Here is a 22530-nt window from a genome sequence, read left to right on the forward strand (position 1 = left end):
CTCACAGAATTTTCATGAGCTCTCTGTGGCTGCTGTGTTGTATCATCTTCAGGGTGAGAAAAACACGAGGATTTTCCAACACAATAGCTAAGTCCTTGAATCTGTAATTGCCAAAGATGGGGGAAATAAGAGCTTGCATTAGCTCGTGGCGAAAAGTTGATAGAAATGATTGGTAATAGATTGGTTTGCATTGATTCGAGTACATGTCCTAGAACTTTTGGCCTTGGGTTCTTTTTCGCTGGTTTTGGCTCTGTGCTGTAGGTACCCCAGAGGTTTATATGTTTCTCTTGAACTGAGATGTATGGGGGTTTACCCTCCTTATCCTTGGTTTGTTTGTTAATGCATTAATTTACCTCCAGAACGAGAAAACAAGTTTCTATCTCCGGAGAAGTACGGACACAGATACGCACATGTGACACGTTAATTCTGAGCAAAGGAGATGGACACAACTAAGGACACATCAAATTTGAGTAAGAATATTCATTTCTATATTTTTATTGCTGTTGATACGAATAGTGTGTTCGAAACACCCAGAACGTATGAAAGCCAACACTAACTTAGCACAAGAAGAAACTATGATATTGATTTTACACGATTAAGAGAACCAATATTGTTTCTACATTTTTGAGAGGCGATGTAAAAGAACGCACAACGAGGAACAAGTTGATAAGTTTTTGTTATTATGACTTGACTACCACGCTGTGTCCCTTACATGTCTCAAGTGAGACACTCGCTTTCCCAGCGTGTCCCAATGTGTCCCCTGATAAAACATTGTTATAAATAACTAGACACGCCATTTGGTGTATCCCAGATGCATCCTCATGTATCGCCGGCATGTCGGTGCCCCTGACGTGTTTGACAAAGATATGGCGACCAGTTAGGCGCGTCGTTATTTTATAATCTATCGCTGTGATCGTGCGGTAGGAAAGTGTGTGTGAAAGAGGGGCAAAGGAAGAATGTAGAGAAAGGATGAAGGCCATTTAGGACACATAAAATTTTACCTCTTTGTTTAGTGTAACTGCAAGCAGAATGGAGTGTGCCTGTTATGTCTCGAGTTGTGGCCTTGTTGTAGAATAGGAAGCCAGAAACGATGTCATCAATGCAACTGAGCATACCTTGTGTCTCCGATAGGCAAGCCCCATTGCAGAACTCATCTGTTGCTTCTGGTGGAACACTTAGATCTCCACTCTGGTTTAATCTGTATGCTTCACTGCATCTATTGTAAATCTGTATGTCACACCGGAACTAAAAACATTAACCGAGAATGTGCAAGAAGAACATCAGGATGCAGTCACGCACTGTGCGCGAGCGCTCACATGACTGTTCATATGTTAATGAAGTGAGATTGATAGTGTCAACTCACAAACTTATTGTTGAAGCACAACAAGGCATTTGTAAGAGTTTGCGCCGGACCTTCATCTGCAAATGCTGCTCATGTTTTCAGAGATTTAACCACCCTCGTGTAAGTGAAAAAAGGAAAGGAAAGGAAACTAAACTGGCAAAGAAGGAAACGTTATGAAAACAACCTGAGTAGAAGCAAAAGGCAGAAACAATGATCGGCAAGAAGATGAAAGATTTACGCGATCTTGATAAGAGTATGGCTTCCATTTTGAAAAACTACAACAGCTAGAGAATTCGGGCTGTAAATCATTAAATTAGAAAGGAAGCTGATTTTATCTTGTTATGTAGTGTGCTAACAGACATCAGTATATATATACATATCTAGTGTCTCAACTGCAGCATAACTGCATAAGAGTCAAGACAATGAGTCCTCTGTCCATAACACCTCCCTTGTTGCGACATGGCGAATCGTGCGTAAAGGAAGAGGCCCGGTAAATATTGCGTTAGATGACCAAACTACCCCTGGTACATGATATTTTGTGGTAGTTAAGCTTTTAACATTTGGCATATACTGATTGCGAAATCTCCTTAGATTTTTATTGTAAATCTTGGCTTTGGCTTTGTGATTTTTTTTTTAGTTTTAGTTTTTCAAAGTCAGATAGCAGGAATGTAGTTGGAACAACTACAGAGATGATGCCAGAATGAAGCAGAGGAGAGACTAGTCCAGCTGCCTTTTTTGCTATGGTTTAGAGTCTAATAGACAGAATTAGATAGTTTGGTGGTGTATAAAGCCACCAAACTTTTGTACTTTCCTAGTTTCCTTGCACTATCTTCTCACTTCCTTTGACAGTGAAATCCAAAACATTCTGGCTTTTTGTTTGTTTTTTTTTTTTCCCCCTTTTTTGGGTAAAAGAAGTTGGTTTCACTAAAAAGCAAGGGGTGGGGGAGGGGTGTATGGAAAAAATGAATGGAGATGCGGGGTATCGATCCCCATACCTCTCGCATGCTAAGCGAGCGCTCTACCATCTGAGCTACATCCCCTGCTTGCAAAATTTATCTGATTTATATTTTTTATATTGGGAAAACTATCATAACACTAAATTGCAACTTTTATGAAAACCAAAAAGGAAAATAATATTGGCACTCCAAAAACAAAGGAAAGTGGCTTTGGCATTACACTGGTTTTGGAGTGCTTGCATCAATTTTTAGATTGCCAATATCATTTACCAACCAAAAAATATCCTACATATTTTAAATTTTGGAAATTTTCGCTAAGGATGCAACAATTATCTTTACTTTCATTCATTTTATAAACAGTAGTTAAAAATGTACACGAATTTTATTTAGTGAATGCTTTTGTAGTAGCACCTTGTGTAGCCCAAAGACATGAAAAGTCATGAATATTGCAATTGCTGATAGTACCATCTTCTAGGTTTGAAAGAAAAATGTCTTAGTTCAAGTACCTCTATTACCAACTAGATTGAATAGAAACCGTCAAAATTGTGTTGGCATCATGAATGAATTGTAAAAAGATATTACTACCAAGATATAGGGAAGTGATGGATAGAGAAATGATAACAATCAGCCTTTCCACATGATTATCATTTCATCGTTCCTTCACCTGTTCTTTTCGTTTATAGGGACACAAACACAGCCTAAATGTGCATAACAATGGGGAGACAATGGGTTTGTGTTGCATCTATATGTCGATTCGGTCTGCAAATACAAATAATAACACAGATCTCCTAGAGAAAAAGAGATGAATGGGATTTCTCTCGATTTTGGCATAGCGGCCCCTAGTGGGAGGCTCACACGACAGGCTATTCCGAAGCCCACTAGTCCAACCCAACACCATTGGTTATGATGAACAAATCCAACTTATCAGTAGCATGCTCCTGCACTAGATGAAAAAATATTGAATACTTCCAGAGTACCATGTGATATCGCCTCAAGATGCTATCGGCAAATAGAAACAACATGCACCGTAAATCACCTCGTCCCCCACTCACCTAACAATGTTGACATGTCTCACCCATTAAATTAGTCACTTTGTGACTGATCTGCCAACCGCCACACGATACTCTGGGAATATTGAATAATATCCCGCACTAGACCGGGATAAGCTCTATTCATGCCAAGCAAAAACACAAAGGAAGTCGAATTCCAAACCAATCAAAATTTTGGATAACTCAGATGCATATTGAATGTTGAAAACCCTGTGCCATATCGAATGAATCACAATTGCATAAATTCCTGACCCCATAAAGAGAAGAAAACAACAGGAATATGAAAAAATAGCGTGCCCTCCGAAATAGCAATATTAATAGTAGCAATGTCAAAATAAAGCAGGCCAGCAAATTCATCAATCATTTTAATTCCCCTGCAATGATCTTCCTCTTTAATCAATTTCTGGTCACAAATCATAAACCATTTGGCACCAACACCACACAGTACGGGGACATCAAGTTTGTCATTTCACCAAAAAAACAGCAACAATGAAATATATCTATCCAACACTGATTTCAAACAGACAACAGGTCCAACTCAACTCCAGCACATCATAAAACATGTAAAACACGTATTCAAATATCGTCCTGCTTCTTACTACTTGATGTACTGAGAAACCCATTTGAACCCATCTCCGTATCCCATTTTGCGGACAATGCTGCACATGAATACCTCAAGTGGACGGACACCTGAGTCCGCCAAATTTACCTTCCCCTTTCCAGTGGTGACGCCTGTCAGACCCATGTGGTAACGCAATTCATCTTCTGAAGCGGCGTAGGGGATATCAATCTTGTTGCCCAAAATTAGAAAAGGAACAGTAGCCAAGGACTCATCAGAAAGGAGAGCATCTAGCTCCTTTTTGGACTCTGCAAATCTCTCCTTGTCATAAGCATCCACCAAGTACACGACAGCATCCACCTTCACACACAAGCATTGAATAGTATGTGTTATTAGTTACATGCAACCAAGGGAATTCAAGTTTTATTTGGGCTCTGACCGCCTCAAAGAGCTTGTGGGGAACCAGAACAGATATTCGTGCAGTAAAACCATAACATAATTGCCAAATCACATTTTACTAAAGAATATAAAGGACAAACATTGTCAAAAGTTGATTCACCAAAACAAGGAAAGAAACATCTTTTGGACACAACTCACACAAGCAAAGAAACTGACCATTGCTAAAATTGCTTCCAACAGAAAGAATCCATAGGCGAAAACAAACACAAGGATCAACTTCCTAGGAACCCATATCATACAGAACCACCCCATTACAACTAACATATCAGGTGACGTAGAAGAAGTGGTTATTACCTTCCATTTCCTCACTCTATTCTGAGCGTAGCTAGTCCTTTGAAACAATTCTAGAGGGGGATAATACCATACAACCATTTACATGGAAATGTTCTCTCATTCAACTAATAAATGCAAGAAGAGAAGACATGGCCAACAGAAATCAAAGCAGAGTGATGATACCATAAGGTATTCCTGGAACATTGCGCAATGACTAAGAAAACTGATGCCTCCTGTTCATTGCCCATTCCAAGTTTCCAAACCTAATTATCCACCCTGACAATGCTTAGAAATTAGAATCCCACATTGGCACATTGAACTGTTTCCTGACCAAACAGTGTGCTGCATTAAAACAGAAATCAAAAAATAGACATCAGATGCTTAATACTGCATCCGCACAATTTTTTAAGGTCTTTTTAACAGAACTACACTACTAGGCATCTTCCCTGTCAAGAACCTTGACAAGAAATCTTTCTTAGTTAGACCCTACATGGAATTTCAAGACCAGAAGGATCAGGACCCTAATCCCCATGCTTTCCTGCTAGGGGTGTCCCTGTGCGATGTATATTGCTTCAATATCAAAGATGATTCAATTACCAACAATGATACTATTAGAGGATGTGAGGACAAGCTTGTGATTGAGACGCTCCGAACCTATCACTAGAATTTAACGTGCTGTCCTGCACAGATGCATCAACATGCTTTTCCGATTTTCCATGGTCAACCAAACGTATGCGTAGTCAGGAGTCAGGAGGGCAGAGAGAATCATATGACGTCTCTGTTTGATGTGTCCCCTGGTAGTTAACTTGATATGCATCCATTTTTATCTCAAAAAATCAGATGCGTGGGAAAAAAATGTACTTCCAAGTTCCAAGGATAACACCCCCATTCCCTTAAGTTCCTAAAATAAAAGAGAGAAAAAAAGCCGCACTATCTCACAACAAGGGATCAGCATACGACAACAAACTAGTAAGCTTTGCATGAAAAGGACATGTTTGGTGAGCTACTATTAAAACCACTCCTTGAGATAGAAAGAGTGTTATCAGCGAACTACCAATCTTAATATCTGCCTCCCATGAATCAGGTAAACACAGAAATGTTTATCTGGGATTATGAAGGCACAAAGATATCCAAAAGTAAAGCCTTGCAGAATAAAATACTGTTCTAAGAGCAACGGTGGATGTCCACTGGAAAAGATTCATATTCCCAAATTCATTCATAAATATGCAGCGAACCGTTAGTTTGAATTCTCCCAGGGTTCCCTCCAAAAAATGGAGGCAGCAAAACTGCAAAAAGTCAATTTTGTTCCAAGACCTACATGAATTCACAGAAAAGATTTCCATTGCGGCTGTTTAAGGAGGGATGGTTCTAAATAACGAAAAGGATCAAGACAAAACCCACTTTGAGAAGTAACGTATTACCTTTCGAGATATAAGGTCAATTCACTCTATTACCAACTCCAAACTTCTGTCCACTATTTTGTCAATACCATACAAACTTACAAAGCACTAATGGGTATCAAAATGGACAATCACATGATACGCTACTGAAAAAGAGAGAAGAAATACTTAAACACGGGCTAACATATATTTACCTTGGCATAGTAATCTTTCCAAACCCTGCGCGCAATCTGATGACCACCCAAATCAAAAGCCTTAAACTTGATTTTCCCAATACTCAGCTCCTCTGATGTAGGATACTGCGTCGGCTGGTGCTGAACCAATCTCTGCCAAGTTCCCACCCCAATGGCAAGCATATTAGCTCCAAAAATAAATACTCAAGGAAACCTTTCCTACCTTTCGATAAGGCAAAAACAATAAGTAGATACCAGTACTACCAGAAATTGAATTACGAAATCTATTATATCCAATTGATATAGAACTCAAATAACACAATCCAGCACCCAACCAATCCCGATTTACCTTAATTTGCATTTACACTGGCTGATATATGTTCTCATCGTGATGTCTCCGTTCATTTCAATTAAAACAACAAATTGCGAGCACAATTTCCCATAACAAAGCAAAACCCACAATTTCGCCCCCCCCCCCCCCCCCCCCCCCCTAAAATCAATCAGGTTGCCTCAGCTGATCTCAACGTTCTCTTGTCCTGTCTACGTTTAAAACACACGATTCGTGTAGTCCGAGAACAGGAAAAACCAGATCCAAGCTAAATACCTTGACCTTTCCAACTACTAAACGGAATAAATAACGAACAAGAGATGCATTTCATGAACGGATGCAGAGGTATTAGGACACAAACCTCATCTTTCAACATGTGAAGCAACGTCGTTTTGCCGGCATTATCGAGGCCCAGGAAGAGGATCTTGGCCTCCTTCTGCCAGAGGCCGAGCGACGCGAGGATTCCATAGAACCAATCGAACAAAAACATGATCCGAACAACAACGACCTCGATGAAGTGCGTTCAAATCAAATTGAATCCAGATCGATAGATCCGAGATTTCGATTGGATCTACGAACACGCGGGGTTCGCAATCTCTCTCGGGTTGTTCAACGACAACGCATCGGGACGCTCGTGGTTTTAGAGAGAGAGAGAGAGAGAGAAGCGTTATGGCTCTCCCATGTGGATGTATGTGTATTGAAAGAAACCCTAGAGTGAGGGTGATGTGTGGTGTTCGATTAAACACTCCCCCTGTGGGGGGATTCTTTGGTAAATTGTGACGTAATAATGCGACGCTGGACATCTTTGACTGGCTGGTCTTTGAACTGTGATGTATTTTGAGAAAAAAATGGTCTGCACAAATGATCAATATTTTATAAATGATTTTTTATGTAATAATCTTTTCAATGGAGCTTCTGTGAACGGAGATTTATGGAGGTGAATCGTGTGCGTTTGTTTCGGCTTTGGACGGTTCGGATTTAAATGAATTTTTTTTGAAGAGAGTTAAAACTTTTTGCCAGAAAAATTTCATTTAAATCTAGAACCAAAACCGAAACGGACAGTTCGAATCGCGCGCCTCCGTAAATGTCTTATTAAGATAATCTCTTTTTTGAGTTCACTTGTAAAATTTCAGTTTGATCAAACGTTTGATTTTTTCTTTTAAAGTTTAGGTTTCTAGATTCTGACAAAAACATTGACGATTAGATCAAAGCTAAAATTTTATAGGTAAACTCGAAATATTATTTAGAAAATAATGAACAGTGTGGATTGTTTGGACCGTACCCCACACATGGTATCCCATAGTACCGTTATGGCCAGTACCCTTAGCATTAACGTTGACTTTTAAATTGCTTTATTCGGATCTTTTTTGAGAGTTTTTTTAGGAAATTTTTTAAGTAATGAGTAAAAAGAGAAATAGATGTAATAATTAGTTATAGGAATAATGATTGGAGAAAGAAATGAGAATAATAATTGAGAATAGGGATAATGAGGAAAAATTATTTGTTGCCCCGAGGGCAACACATGATTTTGGCCAAGTTGCCTCCCACCAATTAAAATTTGCCACACTGACATGCTATCAATACTTTTGCCACATAAATAACACTCCACTTTCACGGACAAACAAAGCAACGGCGTTAGTCTACCAAGTACCAACTCCTATCTTTTCAACTTTAACCCAATTCCTATATTTTTAATTTTTAACTTGGTGTCAGTACTTTACCTCTGTTTCTCTCTTTTGTAGGAGTAATGTTTTCCTCGACAACTCTGTTTAGAAATGAGAAATTTTTAGGTGACGGATGGGTATATGTGGTGCTCACTCAGCACATCTAAGTCGTTTAATTAAGTATTGTACTATTCGGACTTGAAAGAGGAGGGAGAGTGGTAGGGTGAGAGGAGAGAGAGTATTTTAATCTGGATCGTTCAACACACTTTTGGACAGCCCTAATGGGCTGTTCGGGCACCACTTGGGTACACCCAAGTGGTACGCACCCGGTACTCAAAAATTTCTCGAAACGAAACTACTGTTAGTGTAGTTGGTTATCTCACTTTCCCCTGCATGGAGACCTAAGTTCGAGTCTTACGAGGACGAGCTTTGACGGCCAAGGCTATAAACAACCTATTGACCCCATGTGCTAGCCCTAACCATAACTAAAGTCTATCATCTGACCATAAAAAAACTCTGTACCGGGCGACCACGTGCCCACGTGGTACTCGAATAGTCCATTCGGGTTGTCCAAAACTATATTAGACGGTCCAGTTGAACCGGTGCGAATATCTTATTTTTTTGATCATTTTATCTTTAATGGTCATAATGAATTTTTAGCTTTAAGGCCTGTCAATAAGCACCCTAAGAGAGCCATGAAACTAAATAAGGAGTTTTCGGGTGCTCGTTGAAAGGCCTTAGAGCCAAAAATCTATTATGACCATTTAAGATAAAATGATCAGAAAAATAATATCTTCGTACCGGTTCAAACGGATGAAAAATTGAAACACTTTATTATTTTTACACCATTTATATATTAAAAATATAGTTAAAAAATTAAGTATTTTAATTTTCAATCCGTTTGAATCGGTGCAAAAAATCTTATTTTTTTGATCATTTTATTTTTAATGGTCATAATTAATTTTTGGTTCTAATACCTTTCAATGAGTATCTTAAGAGAGTCTTAAAAATAAATGAGGAATCTTCGGGTTGAGAAAAGGAGATAAGCCAGAGTGATTTCGTCAAAATTTCACAAAGAAAAAGAAAATTGGGGACCGAATTGTGCATCCAAGCAGCGGCAACCCCTTTGGGGCCACCCCATTTACCCCCTCCAATATTTTCACTTCTCTTTTGGCTACATCCAAGCAGGGCCTAATAAAGAGAGAAATAGAAGTAGAGTACTGACACCAAGTTAAAAATTAAAAATATAGGGGTTGGGTTAAAGTTGAAAAGAAAAGGGTTGGTTTAGGCCTCGTTCCAGAACGATAAATAAGTATTTATTTTTTAAGAAGGTAATTTCAAGCTCAAAAATCACGTGCTTACGCAAATAATTTTCCGATCACTATGGATCTTATTTGATAGATCTCATTGAGATCTTTAATACGGTGCAAAAAAAATTAAAAAATTATTTTTCATTTACATTATTTTTGAGTTTAAAAATGTGAAATAAGTACTTATTTTTTAAGAAGGTATTCTGGAACGGGGCCTAACGCCGTTCCTTTGTTTGTCCATGAAAGTGGAGTGTTATTTATGTGGCAAAAGTACTGACATCATGTCAATGTGGCAGATTTTAATTGGTAAGAGGCACCACCTGGCCAAAATGATGTGTTGCCCTTGGGGCAACGAATAATTTCTCGATAATGAGTGGAGGGGGAAATAAAAGTAATGATTGAAAGTAGGAATAATGAGTGGTGTTGGAGTTGAATTTTTTTTTTTGAGAAGGGAACCGAACACAGTATTTAAGTCATTCCCAAAAAATGGCATGGAATGGTGATATTTGGCCAAAAGATGATACTGTTGAAGCAATGGTGCAAAACCAATAGCAACGCTATTTTTTCAATAACTCTCTTCGCATCCTTTTTTCAACTAACTTTCATCAACTACCATTCTCCGTCTACATTTTGCTATCTATCATTTGGGAGTGACGGTCATGTAATAATCCTCTTTGTATCCTATTTTCAACTAACTTTCATTAAATATCATTCTCCCTCTGTATTTTACTATGTACCATTTGGAAGTGACGAGGAGAACTAGGATAACTATAGGGCTGTTCAAGAAAATCGTCCGAATCGTAAAATCGGTCCGATCCAAACCGAACCGTCCTATTTGGTTCGGTTACTGGTTCTCAATTAATGAACTGTGGTTAAAATCGAATCAGACCGTTTAAAACTAAGATAAATATAGATATACATATGTGTGTAATTAAATGTGTATTTGAATTTGGTAGGTTAATCTTTTCTTTACTAAACTTAATTTATTTAGAGATGAAATTTCATTTACTAGGAAAGCTTTTATTTTCTTCCTTCCTTTCCTATTCTAGCAGATTATCTTCATATTTCTTTAATTTTATGAGTTCATATTTTGTGAATAAGTGTTTGGATGCTTGTTGAATAGAACCGGAACCGAACCAAAATCGGATCGGTCTTGCAGTTTGGTTCTGGTTAGATTCCATGCATAGATTGGTTAGGTTCTGGTTCCTAATTTTCTAGAACCGTTTGAAATGGTCTGGTTACTGGTTTTCTAGATAACTGGACCAATTCGAATAGTGTACACCCCTAGATCTTGTAAATAGATACCTCCCCCTGAGGTTTCTGACACAAACAGATACCTCCCCTGAGATTTCTGAAATAACACTAACCTCCCTTCCTTTTTTGACACAGCAAAAAGGGACCCCCTGCAGTTACTTTTCAAAGGATGGTGTTAGCATTGGCGAGAGAAGTACAAAAATACTACAAAGGAAACAAATTGAACATAATTATTTGGAATGAATCACTCTTCGTCACTTTTATTTTTTGGAATGAATCAACCTAAAAACAACTAGGCGTAATCTTATTAATTTTTTTGATTTTTGTTTGTCAATGAAATTTAAAAAATTAGAGTTGTGTGAAATCAAATTTATATCAAAGCTGAAATAGGCTTTATGAAATTACTTTTTGACGATTATAATTAAGAAAATTTCCCATCGTGTTGAAACAAAAAAAAAAAAATAGAAAGAGAGTTTATACTCATGAAATTTTTTTTTATTTGTGAAATGGCATGAAGGGGGTCCAACTTTTATGTCTTATTTTAAACTTGTTGTCGCTCTTATGCGGCCTCCGCCATCTCATACCACAATTATTTTTTTTTTTTATGTCTTCAAATCCGCCACAACTATCTTATTCACTTAGGCGTGCATGGTTTGGCTTAATAATCATTTTTTTATAATTGTTTTTATCTATCCTAAAACAATTGCCTTTGTTAGTTTAATTTGCATATTTTATTTATTTTTAGATTATTGGTTCATTTCAACATTCCCTAGTGTTTCTTAAATTTTTGAAGGATCACCAAATTTCAAGCATGATCCTAGAATATAAAAGATAATGTACAAGTTGTGATATAGTTTGAACATTTTGTGAACTTCAAGAAGATGGAATACTCAGGTGTATCAATGGGGGGACACAAAAAATGCAGATGTTGTTAAAGCAAGGACCTTATGGAAAAGGAAGATGTCTGCCTTACCTTTTTCAACCTAAAGATTATACCATTGCAAAAAGCCAAGGCAATTGTCCATGTGCATTGCTTCATTGCATAATATTGCTAAACTCTCAGTACCCAAATGTTAGAATGTAAGCTTGATTGAGTGTAATTGAGTCTCTAGGGCAATGTATGTTAAATGGTGAGGGAACAACGAGTTGATTAGGCAATAATTAAAAAAAAAAAATTTAAGACACAAAAAAACAATGGTGGTATGAATGGTGGCGATAGCATAAGAGCGACAACAAGTTTAAAATAAAACATAAAAGATGGACCCCTTTCATGCCATTTCGCAAACAAAAATAAATCCACGAGTATAAACTCTCTTTCCAATTTTTTTTTTGTTTCAATACGAAATTGGGGAATTTTTTAATTGTAATCGTCAAGAAACAATCCTATAAATTCCAAACAAGTCAATTATTTCAGCTTTGACATAAATTTGATTCAAACAAACAACTCTATTTTTTAATTTTATTGACAAAAGAAAAATATAAAAAAATGGGAAAAATATATATATTACGCCTAATTGTTTTTAACTTGATTCATTCCAAAAAATGAAAGTGAAAGTGAGGTGTGATTCATTCCAAATAACTCTATGCAATTTATTTCCTTTGCCAATGTTAAAGCCATTCTCTGAAAAGTAACGGCAGGGGGTCACTTTTTGCTTTGTCAGAAAAGAAAGAGAGGTTAGTGTTATTTCAGAAATCTCAGGGGAGATATCTGTTTATGTCAGAAACCCCAGGGGAGGTTAGTGAAATTTGCCCTTTGGTAATGCATTAAAGAAGAGATTTGCGGTGAAATGTATTTCTTGATGACGGGGTGTAATGTTTTGCTAGGGGAAGGATTTGGTAGTTGGATTTGGTGATGTGGCAGAAATGACAGATGTAACAAACATGACCTGATGTTGTACCGATAATTTTTTTTTTAATCTGGACCGTAGATTGCCGAAATCAACGATCCAAATGCACACAATACGGTGATGTGAAACCCCGTACAACACTATCCCCAGTTCTTCACTCCGAGCTCCCCACCATATTCCGCTCATCATACACTCTATTATATTCAAGAAGCTAGTTTATGACATCTATTGTGCTTTTTTTGAAAAAACATGCATTTGTGCACTCGAATTTCAGATTTGGAAGATACAAACAATGTATACGAGGGGTTAATTAACGAGGCGAAGATAGGGGCGATGAATTCGAACAAGAGTTTTTTTTTTTTTTTTTTATTTATTTATCCTCCAAACTATGCACATTTTCTCTACTTAGTCCATAAACTATCAATTTAACGATTTCATCCTCTCAACTATCATACCGTTAGTCTGTTACCTAAAAAGTCCAATAGATAACGGAAATTGGAAATTTTGACTGAAAATATCGTGTAAGGCCCGTTTGGAACTTTATAGAGCAGATACTTGATTATGAGAGCTTTAGAGATAAAAGTTAATTATGACCCTTTAAGATATAATGATCAGAAAAATAAGATCTTCGTACTGAATTCAACAGATTGAAAATTTGAGCACTTAATTTTTGACCCATATTTTTTAGTATATAGATGACCTAAAAAAATTAAGTGTTCGAGTTTTCATCCGTTTGAAACGATGCGAAGATATTATTTTTCCGATCATATTATTTTAAGAAGTCATGATTAATTTTTATCTTTAGGGCTATCATAATTAAATATCTGTTTTTTATTTGGGATCTTTTAGAGCAGATACTTGATTATAAGAGCTCTCGAAAAAAATTAACTATAACCTTTTAGCTTAAAATGATAAAAAATTAAGATATTTGCACTAGTTTACACTGATTGAAAATTAAATCGCTTAATTTTTAACCATATTTTTAATATTTTTAATATAAAAATAGTCTAAATTCTATATAAAGAATTCAGTCTTTTTAAAAAAATACATGTATGTGCTAGTTTCCATAAAATGCCATGTAAGATTCTAATATATGAACCTTGTACACAAATTAAGTCCTCCAATTTTTAATTTGTTTGAACCGGTGCGAATATCTTATTTTTCTGATCATTTTATCCTGAAGGATCATAATTAATTTTTATCTCTAAAGCTCTCATAATCAAATATCTACTTTACAGGATCCAAACAGGGCCTTACATGACATTTTCCATCCAAATTTCTAATTTTCGATATCTATTGCATTAAGTAGGTAACGGTATGATAATTGAGAGAATAAAATCATCAAATTGAGAGTTTAGGTACTAATTAGAGAAAATGTGAATAGTTTAGGAGATAAAAAAAAAAACTCTTCCAACAATTAATGGCTCCATCATTCTCATTTAACCTCTTCCATCAATCGCAAAATGAAAGGAAATAGATGTGAGCACATTGAGTCCGCAACATACAAACACTGTGAAGTGCAAACCGGAGAATGTTTTACAGGCAGTACCACATTATCTCCATCTCCATCTCCAAACTGTTTCATAAAAAAAAGACATGTTTCCCTTCCTTCAGGGTACTCGGAGCCGACCGGTTAAAGCATTTTCACAGTTTTTGCAAGCAGACACAAATGTCCTACTCCTAAAACAAAATCTAAAGCTAATAGTCATAAACAAGAGCGGAAAATTTAGAGGGTCTGAGAGCCCAAGTTATCGGGAGTGAATTGTCAAAGGAGGAGGAAGAACCGCTCTCTCACCTACAGTTCATCCTGCAAATACAAAACACAGAGATGTAAAAACACAGAAAAGAACAGAAAAATTTGTTAGTAGTCTCAACTTTTGGCAATTATAGTAGAAAAAGCCCTACATGTGCACTCTCTTCTGTATCATCAGCATCTTTATGCGTGTCTGGTTTCACTTCAGCATCGCTATCTTCATCATCAGCGTCATCATCCATTTCGGCCTTTCGAAAAACAGTTTATTTTGGTAAGAACTCAATCAAAAACCTAAACAAAACTCGAATGTTTAGACTAGTTCAGAAGCTTACATCAGAATCTACAGGATCATCTTTTGATTCCTGAAAGAATATATCCAGAAGTTAGAAAAGAGACGGGGAAATGAAAAATCAGTATTCACCCAGCTAATACTCAAATGACCTGAAGATAGTAAAACATCACATCCGGCTCTAATCCAAAAGGAAGCAGAGAATTTGAAATTTGACGTGGGTAATAAAAGTCTAACAATCATTTCCTCTTTATAAATGGATTTCAGAACATGAATGCTAAGAGCCATGTGCATGTGCATACTAATGCTCTGGACTATCAATGAAAGAAGCATGGTAATGTGCACAGAAATTGAATTGGGTCTTTAGGCCTGCCCCCTCTAATGCTATTCGGCTTTGATTTGGGGGCAAAGTTCCGCAGCAAAACATGTACAGGAGGCCACTATTTTAGTGATATTTTGAGAACAATCACTTTGTGCATTTTGCCAAAGGTTAAGTCTGTCTCCAAACCTCCCCCGCCCACCCCCAATTATTGGGGACTACATGGGTTCTGTTGTTGTTGTTGTTGTTGTAATGCTAAGAGCACATCATTACTCCGATGACATCAAATGAAGCGAAAACTCATATTGAAATTAAAATTTTCCAATTCAAAATCAACAAAGGGATATAATGAACTGGGAAATGCATGATTCGTTTAATAAGAAATTAAATGACAGCAATAATGGACAAAAGTAGTACCTCCTCTTCTTTCTTCTTCTCTTCCTCATCGAATGCTGCCTTCTCAGCCTGCAAAATCAATATAATCCCAAACATCAAAAAACGGAAGAAACGTTTGAAAGGAGCATGCTCTTGAGAGGCAAAAGGCAACATACATCCTTTTGTTTGCCCCATGTTTCTTCCGCCAGCTTCTTCGCATACTCTGGATCATCACAAATCAAGACATTGTCGAACAGGGTTCCAGATTTTACCTGACAAAATACGTGCACCTTGCTTAGTCATAGGATTTCATAAGAATGGCGACAACTTAGAAGAGAAAAAACCAAAATACCTGCCACAATTCAATGCCCACGTACTTCAAGCTTGGGTAAACATAAATATCAGGGTCATCTTTGAAATCTGAAAGATAATCACAACTTCCATTAATCGTTAAAACATGCAAGTTAAAGATGTGGACTAGATGTCGTATGCTGATCCCTCATAAGAAGAATGGACTACAACCTGGGTTGTCAATCATCGGTGCCTTCCACTTTCCATTGTAGTTGGGATTCTTGATTTTCTGCAAGCAGACAATTACTAGTAAAAAAAAAAGTTGCTTATATACACAACAGAGAAGCAAAGAAGTACAATAACTTTCACAAACCTTTTGCTTCCATGGACCCTTGTACTCGGGATTAGCCATTGTCGAGGGAGTCCACTCACCATCTTCCTCATCATCCCAATCTTCAGGCTGAAATAAAAGTCATCCCACTCAGCAACTATATTACTTCTCACAAGAACTTCTGAAAAGGGGCATAAAATCTAGACTTTAAACTTAAATGACTACCTTCTTGGCCTCAGGGTCTGGTATTTCCTTTGGGATGTCATCATACCCCTGTTAATTCAAGAAAAACTTAGTCCAACTGCAAAACTCATACGGTTGGCTGTAAAACAGATTTACAATGTTTACTACCTCTGGCTTCTTATCTTCAGGATCAGGAATGTGTTCTTTGTCATCCCAATCTTCAGGCTGTCGTCAGTAAGCAGTAAGGTCATTATCAAGATGACAGAAAACGAGAACAACGAATTAATAGAGTATGGAGCAACCAGTATCCAATTATATGCAAAACCTTCTTGGCCTCACGGTCCTTGATTTTCTTTGGTGGTAGAATGCTCCAATCAGAGTACAAGCTACCAGATTGCTTCTCCACATTGTCAATCAGGATGCTATAGGTAGCATCTGGATGGAGGATGAATGTATACACATGAGTCAGCTGGTCGGTCTCACAAGGAACATCCTTTTTGATCAAGTGATTCGTCTCATTATGTGTAAGAATTGCATGGACTTTCTTGGTGGTGTAGCCACAGATATCTGGACCAAACATGATACTGCATCCCACCATACATTACAGCAAAACAGAAACATTGTTACCGATGAAAGAATACACTTCTACTTCAAGGTAGTAAGAGATATTGTGTATTATGGTACCTATATGGTGTATCACCACCAAATTTCTTCTGGTCAATTCCACTGCTAAGCAACTTCATGTAGCCACCACCGCAATCAAGCTTCTGCTCATGCTTAACAGAAAACTGGAAAACCAAAGTCTTATCCTTGTTGGTGAATTCAGGGAACTCGGCTGATATAGCATAAAACCTGTAATCTTCACTGGTCTGGATGCCTGCGTCAGAACAAGAGGCAAATCAAGTAAACCAATGAAATATGATAGGGAAAGAACAATTTTATGACTTTAATTTATCAGGACAATAATTCAGCATAGCACTTGAAAGCCTTTCAACATTCTGTACTAGTACTTTTTTTCCTTGTGTACATATTCTGTACTGATGATTATTAGCAGGGAACTCAAAAACTACCAACTTGTCGTAAATATAACTTGCACAAACATAAGGTAGAAGGTACCTTTATCATTAGGATCTCCATTCCATTTTCCAGATGTATAGTTCCACTCCCCAGCCACATTCTCATCTTTCTTCCAGTCAGATTTAACCCAACGATTCTCCCAACCATCTTAAGAGCATATCGAAGAAAACATAAAATGATAATGAAATGTCAGATACACAAATCCCGTCATGGTTTATGGATTTATAAAATAACAGGTTTTCAACAATCACCAAACCACAAGGATTACAAGGACTGACCAAGCGGCAAAGCCCAGGCGACCGCCCTACCCACACTTCAAATTTGTACTAGAATTATAGTAGTTTTATCTCACAAATGTAATGTAACGCCCTGATTTTTGGGAACGTTAATTTAATAAATTTTTAACATTTATTTATTAAATAGAAATGAATATGGCGTCATTACAAACTCCAAAAATCCATAAATTCAAATTACATCTATTTAACAGACAGGGGAGGACACTAAGGTAATCTACTCTTTGTATCCTTCTTCTTCCTCGGCAAGTCTCTGATCAGTACCGTACTCTTCCAACGGATAGTGCTACACCTGTAAATCTCTAAACTTTGACATAAGATGCCAGGGCCACAAAAAGTAGCACCGTGAGCAATTAAGTCCAATAGCTAACTCTTACCCCTATGTCCCATACGTTAGCAAAAATAATATATAACTTGGCAAAGTAAGGCACAGAGATTTAACAGTTCAACATATATATAACAATTCGACAAAAAGGTGTCAATATCATTTCAGAGTCAACGCAGCGTATCGTAATTTGTGTCATCATTTTATCAGTATTGATTTCACTTTCCATTTTATTTCTTCGAGCACTGGTTCTGCTAACCATCTTTCAAATTCCATCGGGCTCTTAGGCTAGCTAATTTGCTTCACCCAAAAGCATTGATTCTGTTAACTGTCTCTTTTAGATTCCATCGGGCTCTCAGTCTTATTCATTTCATTGGCTCTTTCACCATTTTCACGCGACACTAGTTTCGCTAACTATCCTTTCAGATTCCATCGGGCTCCTAGGTCACACACACCTGAGCCATGATTCCGCTAACCATTCTTTCAGATTCCATCGGGCTCTCATGCTCACACAATTAATCTTTTCACATTTCAATTGCTCATTTATTCTCGTCAACTATTTCTTGTTTCTCGTGTCTCGTGACCATGCATTATTTTCTCGCATTCACATTATTCTTTCAAAACTTGCTAAAATCATGCAAAATCTTGGTTCATGCATTTCTACACTTTCGTTTTAATCTAACTTAAAATGGTACCACGGTAATAGCAGCAAGACTATATTTAACCATTCAACCCGATAATATTACCACATGCGAATATCTAACAATGTTAAACACCACTTGATAAATTACTTTCTCGGATAATTTAGCAGTACTAAGCATGCGATTTAATAAACCTAAATTGCTAGTTTAACTCTAGCAGCTCTCCTGTAGCATTAAAATCATTTGTTCATCTCTCAGTAGTATTGATATACCATTTTACAATTTCCCCAGGTCATCGCATTTTATAATTTTATACTTTACATGCGAAACTTATAACTAAATTCAATTTTCGTTCACCCAATAAATATAATCAGTACATTATACTTAGGTAAGTAGGAAGAAGGTTTTTACCTCACGATCGATATATAAATTTTAACATGCGATACCATACAATTTTTAATTTCAATATTTAATCATATAGCACGTCAACATTATACTTAGGTGAGTAGGTAAGACATTTCTACTGTTCTTCTAGGAAGTAGTACGGCTGCAGGTGTGTCAGATGGAAATGCGGGCAGAGTAACGTCGCTTCAGCTCGATCGAAAATAAAATAAAGTAGCTTTCTTCTTCTTCTTTTTTTCTTGAAAACACAACACTTCTAAGAATTATTTATTTATTTTTAGAACTAAGATCAAAGGGTGATTTTGAGTGGTGGAGTAGTGGTGGCAATGTGGTGGGCTTGGAACTAATTTTTCCTACTCTCTCCCTCCCGCTCTACCGAACCCTCCCTCTCTCACTTTCTTTCTTTAAAAACTCAAACAAATGCAAGAAAAAGAAGAAGAAATGAAGAGGTGAGGTGAGGTGTGAAAGAAATGTGAGGAGGATGGAGGTATTTATAGGGAACCAAGGCCTCTCCCTCTCTCTCCCAAGCCAGTTCTCCTCTCTCTCTCTTTCTTTGATTTTCTTGCTCACCTCTCTTACTCATAATTACCCCAGGTGAATATATAGGTCATGATGATGGTGTATGTGGGAGGGAAATCTAGTGGAAATCGATCTTATCTCCCTCTCTTCTCACGGCAATCTCTCTCTCTCTCTCTCTCTCTCTCTCTCTCTCTCTCTCTCTCTCTCTCTCTCCATAATTTAAGGGATTGGGTTGTATGATCTTAAATGCAAAAAAAAATCTTCAAGAAATTCATAGCTTTGCATGGCTATATTTTAGGTTTTAGTGGTGGACATATTTGTGTATCTAATGGGTACAAGATTTGGAGTACAAGTCTAGCTCCCTTACTAAAAAAAATCGGCACACACACATGTGTATACATCTCAAAATTTAACTCCCTAATTTGAGGGATTTTAAGTACTACAAAAAATCCATAGGTGAATCCATAGAATTTGGGTTGGTTCTAAATGAAGATCTATAGAGTTTTAGTATTTTCTTTTTTTAGTAAAAAAAAAAACCATCAATTCGTTTATAAAAAAAAAAAAATACTAAATTGACATCTAAAAGAATTCTAAAAAAATGTTTAATTTTATTCAAAAAAAAAAAATTGGCCGAAATTTGGGTCGTTACATGTAAAAACTACATGTTCGCCCACCCAACGTCATTTTGAACAATTCAACACCCGCCAATCAAAAGTTTTGGAGAAAATAAAGTTAACTTTAGAAATACTTTGATCGAATATATAAATAATTGTGGATTATAGATTTAGTAGTAGAATTATAGTAGTTTTTATCGAATAATGTTGAAACCTCAATCCAATCATCTCTTCATATGCTACAAAGTTGTAGATTTCTTATTCGTATATCGACTCAGATAGATGAAAACAAATGACAGCTAAATCGGTAGTAAAACTCACTAGCCATTACACATTACGTCGAAAATTCAAGTTCTTGTCGTACACAAGTTCAATGGTGACAGAGTCAAACACCTCATCCATTTCGTCAAATAAACAACAAAGCGCAAAGACAAACAACTGTAGATAAAGCAACACAAAATGATCAACTAACTAACGAATTTCGACACGTCTCAATTACTAAAAAAATAGATCCGCTAAAACAGCCATAGCTCCGGATGTAATCTATCACCAAAAGAGACACCGCTGACTGAACACAATCGGATCGCAACAAACCAATGACCACAACACCAAAACTTCCAAAATAGAGGCAAAAGCAGACCAAGTAGTGGAAAATTTACCGTCAAAACGTTCTTCGAAAATGACTTCGGCAGATGCGATCGCGAGGAGAGAGAGGATGATGAGAGAGGAAAGACGAGAGCTCCGCCTCTCGGACTCCATGGCTACAAACAGAAGTGAGAGAGAGAGAGAGAGAGAGAGAGAGAGAGAGGGAGAGATTAAATAGGGGATCTGTTAATTCTGGTTGATGGTGGGGATAAGATCGAGATTTACTAGGGGTCAGCGTCCGAGCTGGAGTTTGGTGAATGACGTGGACAAGTAAGAGGAGTGCACGTCGGATTTGAATTGTCACCGGTGTGACCTGGCGAATACCAATTGGAAAGTGCACCAGTTGGAGGGGTCAGGCCTGGCCGGACTTTGTTGGGGAGTTTTACGAGATTAGCCTTGAGTTATTTGATTGACAAATGGCAATGGATTCTGTCCAAATCGGCCAGCTGAGATAAAGAAAGGAGTATTTCTGGGACCACAATCATTTTACACACCTAAATACACATCCACACACACTACACACTCTAGTGTGTGGAGCCTACACACTTGTGTGTACGGGTGTGCATTTGGGTGTGTAAAATAGATGTGGTTGTAGAATTATTGTAAAGAAAGACACTCACTGTTATGTTTCACCGCCCAATTTCATTGTCCGACTCGGACGCTCGGCGGTCAATGGTCCGAATTTTTAAAAACTCTTCTCTGATCGAGACCGTCCAAAACACTTTTGAACAATGAGACTGAGAGCGGTGAAGGGAGAGGTGAGACAAAGTGGTAGAGGTAGACCTTCTGAAAGACATATAAATTGGAGTAATAGGTTCGTGTAAACTTTTTTTTTTCTTCGTTTTGTGTCTTGTTCTTCTTTTTAAAATTTTTGTTACATTTTGGCTATATTTTTTAGATTAATCATTTGTCTCGACGAAATGAGTTTACAAAGTCAAAAATTATGACCAAATGCAAAAAAAATTCAATAAAGACGAAAAAAAGTATCAATAGTTGTATTTTTTTGTTTAAAGTGTCATTCTATATGATTTTTTTTTAATATCGGTCCATATTTTTATGCTTTTTCGATTTGTGTCATCGAGACGAACATTAACTCTAGAAATTATGACAAAAAGCTAAACAAAAGGTTACGAAAAATAAAAAATACCGGAATAAGTTCTGGAGAAATAAATTTACAAGAACATGGCTTGTACATACTACATATTATAGGAAAAATTTCTTAAAAAATAATAGAGTGTTCGCGAGTCTACTCGCACCGAGTTTCAGCTAATTAGAGTTCAACTCATTTACACAAGGAGCCTAAAATTCTAGGTCAAACTCGTTTATTAACCTAACGAGCTTAGTTCCAATGAACCTTTACCAAATCGAGTCTCGAACTGCTCACGAATGAATTGGTTTGTTTGTGGCCCCAAATTTTTATCTCTCTTATACTTATGAGTACTTGATTATTTGCTACGTGAAGGTATAAAAATAAAAATAAAAATTTACACGTACATAATTGAAACGTATTAAAAAAAACTTTTGTGTTTAAAATATATTTGAATGATTATATATTTCAATTCACGTGGCATTTTTTGTTTCTTAATGTCAAAACTATTTTTGTTCATGTCATCTATTGTTGTGCATAAAGACTTGCACTACTAGTCTCTTGCAAATGGGGATTGAGATGGGCTGTAGTGCACCCCCACACTACACCATGGAGTGCAGCCGATTCAACCATCCATCTTGGCATGAACGGCTCAGATTTAATCCGAGCTCCTACTAATTCGAGTTGTCGATTGTTCGGATTAAAATCTGAGCCGTCCATTGCCAAGATGAACGGCTGAATGAATTGCACTACACGTGTAGTGCAGGGGGTG

General features: G+C 37.0%; 3 protein-coding genes and 3 non-coding genes across 7 annotated transcripts; 1 reads left to right on the top strand and 5 right to left on the bottom strand.

Moving 5' to 3' along the window:
- Positions 1-770: 770 nt before the first annotated feature.
- LOC131307459 (uncharacterized) lies at positions 771-1640 on the bottom strand. The gene is made up of 3 exons (XM_058333962.1): positions 1527-1640; positions 1364-1428; positions 771-1227 (listed from the first exon to the last, which is right to left on the bottom strand). Exons 1-3 carry the CDS (start codon positions 1606-1608, stop codon positions 895-897), a joined length of 480 nt encoding a protein of 159 aa, XP_058189945.1. The 5' UTR covers positions 1609-1640; the 3' UTR covers positions 771-894.
- Positions 1641-2309: 669 nt separating this feature from the next.
- On the bottom strand, positions 2310-2382 carry TRNAA-AGC (transfer RNA alanine (anticodon AGC)). The gene has a single exon. It is a non-coding gene; the product is annotated as a tRNA-Ala (tRNA).
- Positions 2383-3699: 1317 nt separating this feature from the next.
- LOC131307460 (GTP-binding protein SAR1B) lies at positions 3700-7333 on the bottom strand. Its single transcript, XM_058333963.1, has 3 exons — positions 6901-7333; positions 6233-6364; positions 3700-4266 (listed from the first exon to the last, which is right to left on the bottom strand). Exons 1-3 carry the CDS (start codon positions 7027-7029, stop codon positions 3946-3948), a joined length of 582 nt encoding a protein of 193 aa, XP_058189946.1. The 5' UTR covers positions 7030-7333; the 3' UTR covers positions 3700-3945.
- On the bottom strand, positions 5628-5749 carry LOC131309095 (small nucleolar RNA snoR83). Its single transcript, XR_009194762.1, has one exon. It is a non-coding gene; the product is annotated as a small nucleolar RNA snoR83 (small nucleolar RNA).
- Positions 7334-14022: 6689 nt separating the features above from the next.
- LOC131307463 (calreticulin) lies at positions 14023-20805 on the bottom strand. Of its 2 annotated transcripts, XM_058333967.1 has the most exons (14): positions 20686-20805; positions 17272-17379; positions 16840-17032; positions 16481-16739; positions 16324-16380; positions 16198-16245; positions 16015-16101; positions 15873-15930; positions 15703-15770; positions 15527-15622; positions 15393-15440; positions 14700-14729; positions 14520-14615; positions 14023-14421 (listed from the first exon to the last, which is right to left on the bottom strand). In XM_058333967.1, the coding sequence occupies exons 1-14, from the start codon at positions 20783-20785 to the stop codon at positions 14410-14412; spliced, it is 1260 nt and encodes a 419-aa protein (XP_058189950.1). In that variant the 5' UTR covers positions 20786-20805; the 3' UTR covers positions 14023-14409. The 2 variants fall into 2 exon arrangements, with proteins under 2 accessions (XP_058189950.1, XP_058189949.1); XM_058333966.1 differs by having other exon boundaries at positions 14023-14615.
- On the top strand, positions 14975-15082 carry LOC131309047 (small nucleolar RNA snoR100). Its single transcript, XR_009194721.1, has one exon. It is a non-coding gene; the product is annotated as a small nucleolar RNA snoR100 (small nucleolar RNA).
- Positions 20806-22530: the final 1725 nt, after the last annotated feature.

Source organism: Rhododendron vialii, chromosome 11a (genome assembly GCF_030253575.1).
Source record: "Rhododendron vialii isolate Sample 1 chromosome 11a, ASM3025357v1".
In the NCBI taxonomy this organism is placed as follows: domain Eukaryota; kingdom Viridiplantae; phylum Streptophyta; class Magnoliopsida; order Ericales; family Ericaceae; genus Rhododendron; species Rhododendron vialii.

Bases quoted from the DNA above. Each gene is read 5' to 3' on its own strand.
- LOC131307460 (XM_058333963.1), bottom strand. From the start codon at position 7,029: ATGTTTTTGTTCGATTGGTTCTATGGAATCCTCGCGTCGCTCGGCCTC. The intron at 6,365-6,900 runs GTTTGTGTCCTA...GGAACTTGGCAG, and splicing joins TTCACATGTTGAAAGATGAG to AGATTGGTTCAGCACCAGCC. The intron at 4,267-6,232 runs GTAAATATATGT...TTGTGTGTGAAG, and splicing joins GGAAAGATTACTATGCCAAG to GTGGATGCTGTCGTGTACTT.
- LOC131307459 (XM_058333962.1), bottom strand. From the start codon at position 1,608: ATGGAAGCCATACTCTTATCAAGATCGCGTAAATCTTTCATCTTCTTG. The intron at 1,429-1,526 runs GTTGTTTTCATA...AAACATGAGCAG, and splicing joins TGCCTTTTGCTTCTACTCAG to CATTTGCAGATGAAGGTCCG. The intron at 1,228-1,363 runs GTGAGTTGACAC...TGTGACATACAG, and splicing joins TGTGCTTCAACAATAAGTTT to ATTTACAATAGATGCAGTGA.
- LOC131307463 (XM_058333966.1), bottom strand. From the start codon at position 20,785: ATGGAGTCCGAGAGGCGGAGCTCTCGTCTTTCCTCTCTCATCATCCTC. The intron at 17,033-17,271 runs GTACCTTCTACC...GTTCTGACGCAG, and splicing joins TGGAGATCCTAATGATAAAG to GCATCCAGACCAGTGAAGAT. The intron at 15,623-15,702 runs GTATTTTGGTTT...GTATTTTGTCAG, and splicing joins TGGGCATTGAATTGTGGCAG to GTAAAATCTGGAACCCTGTT.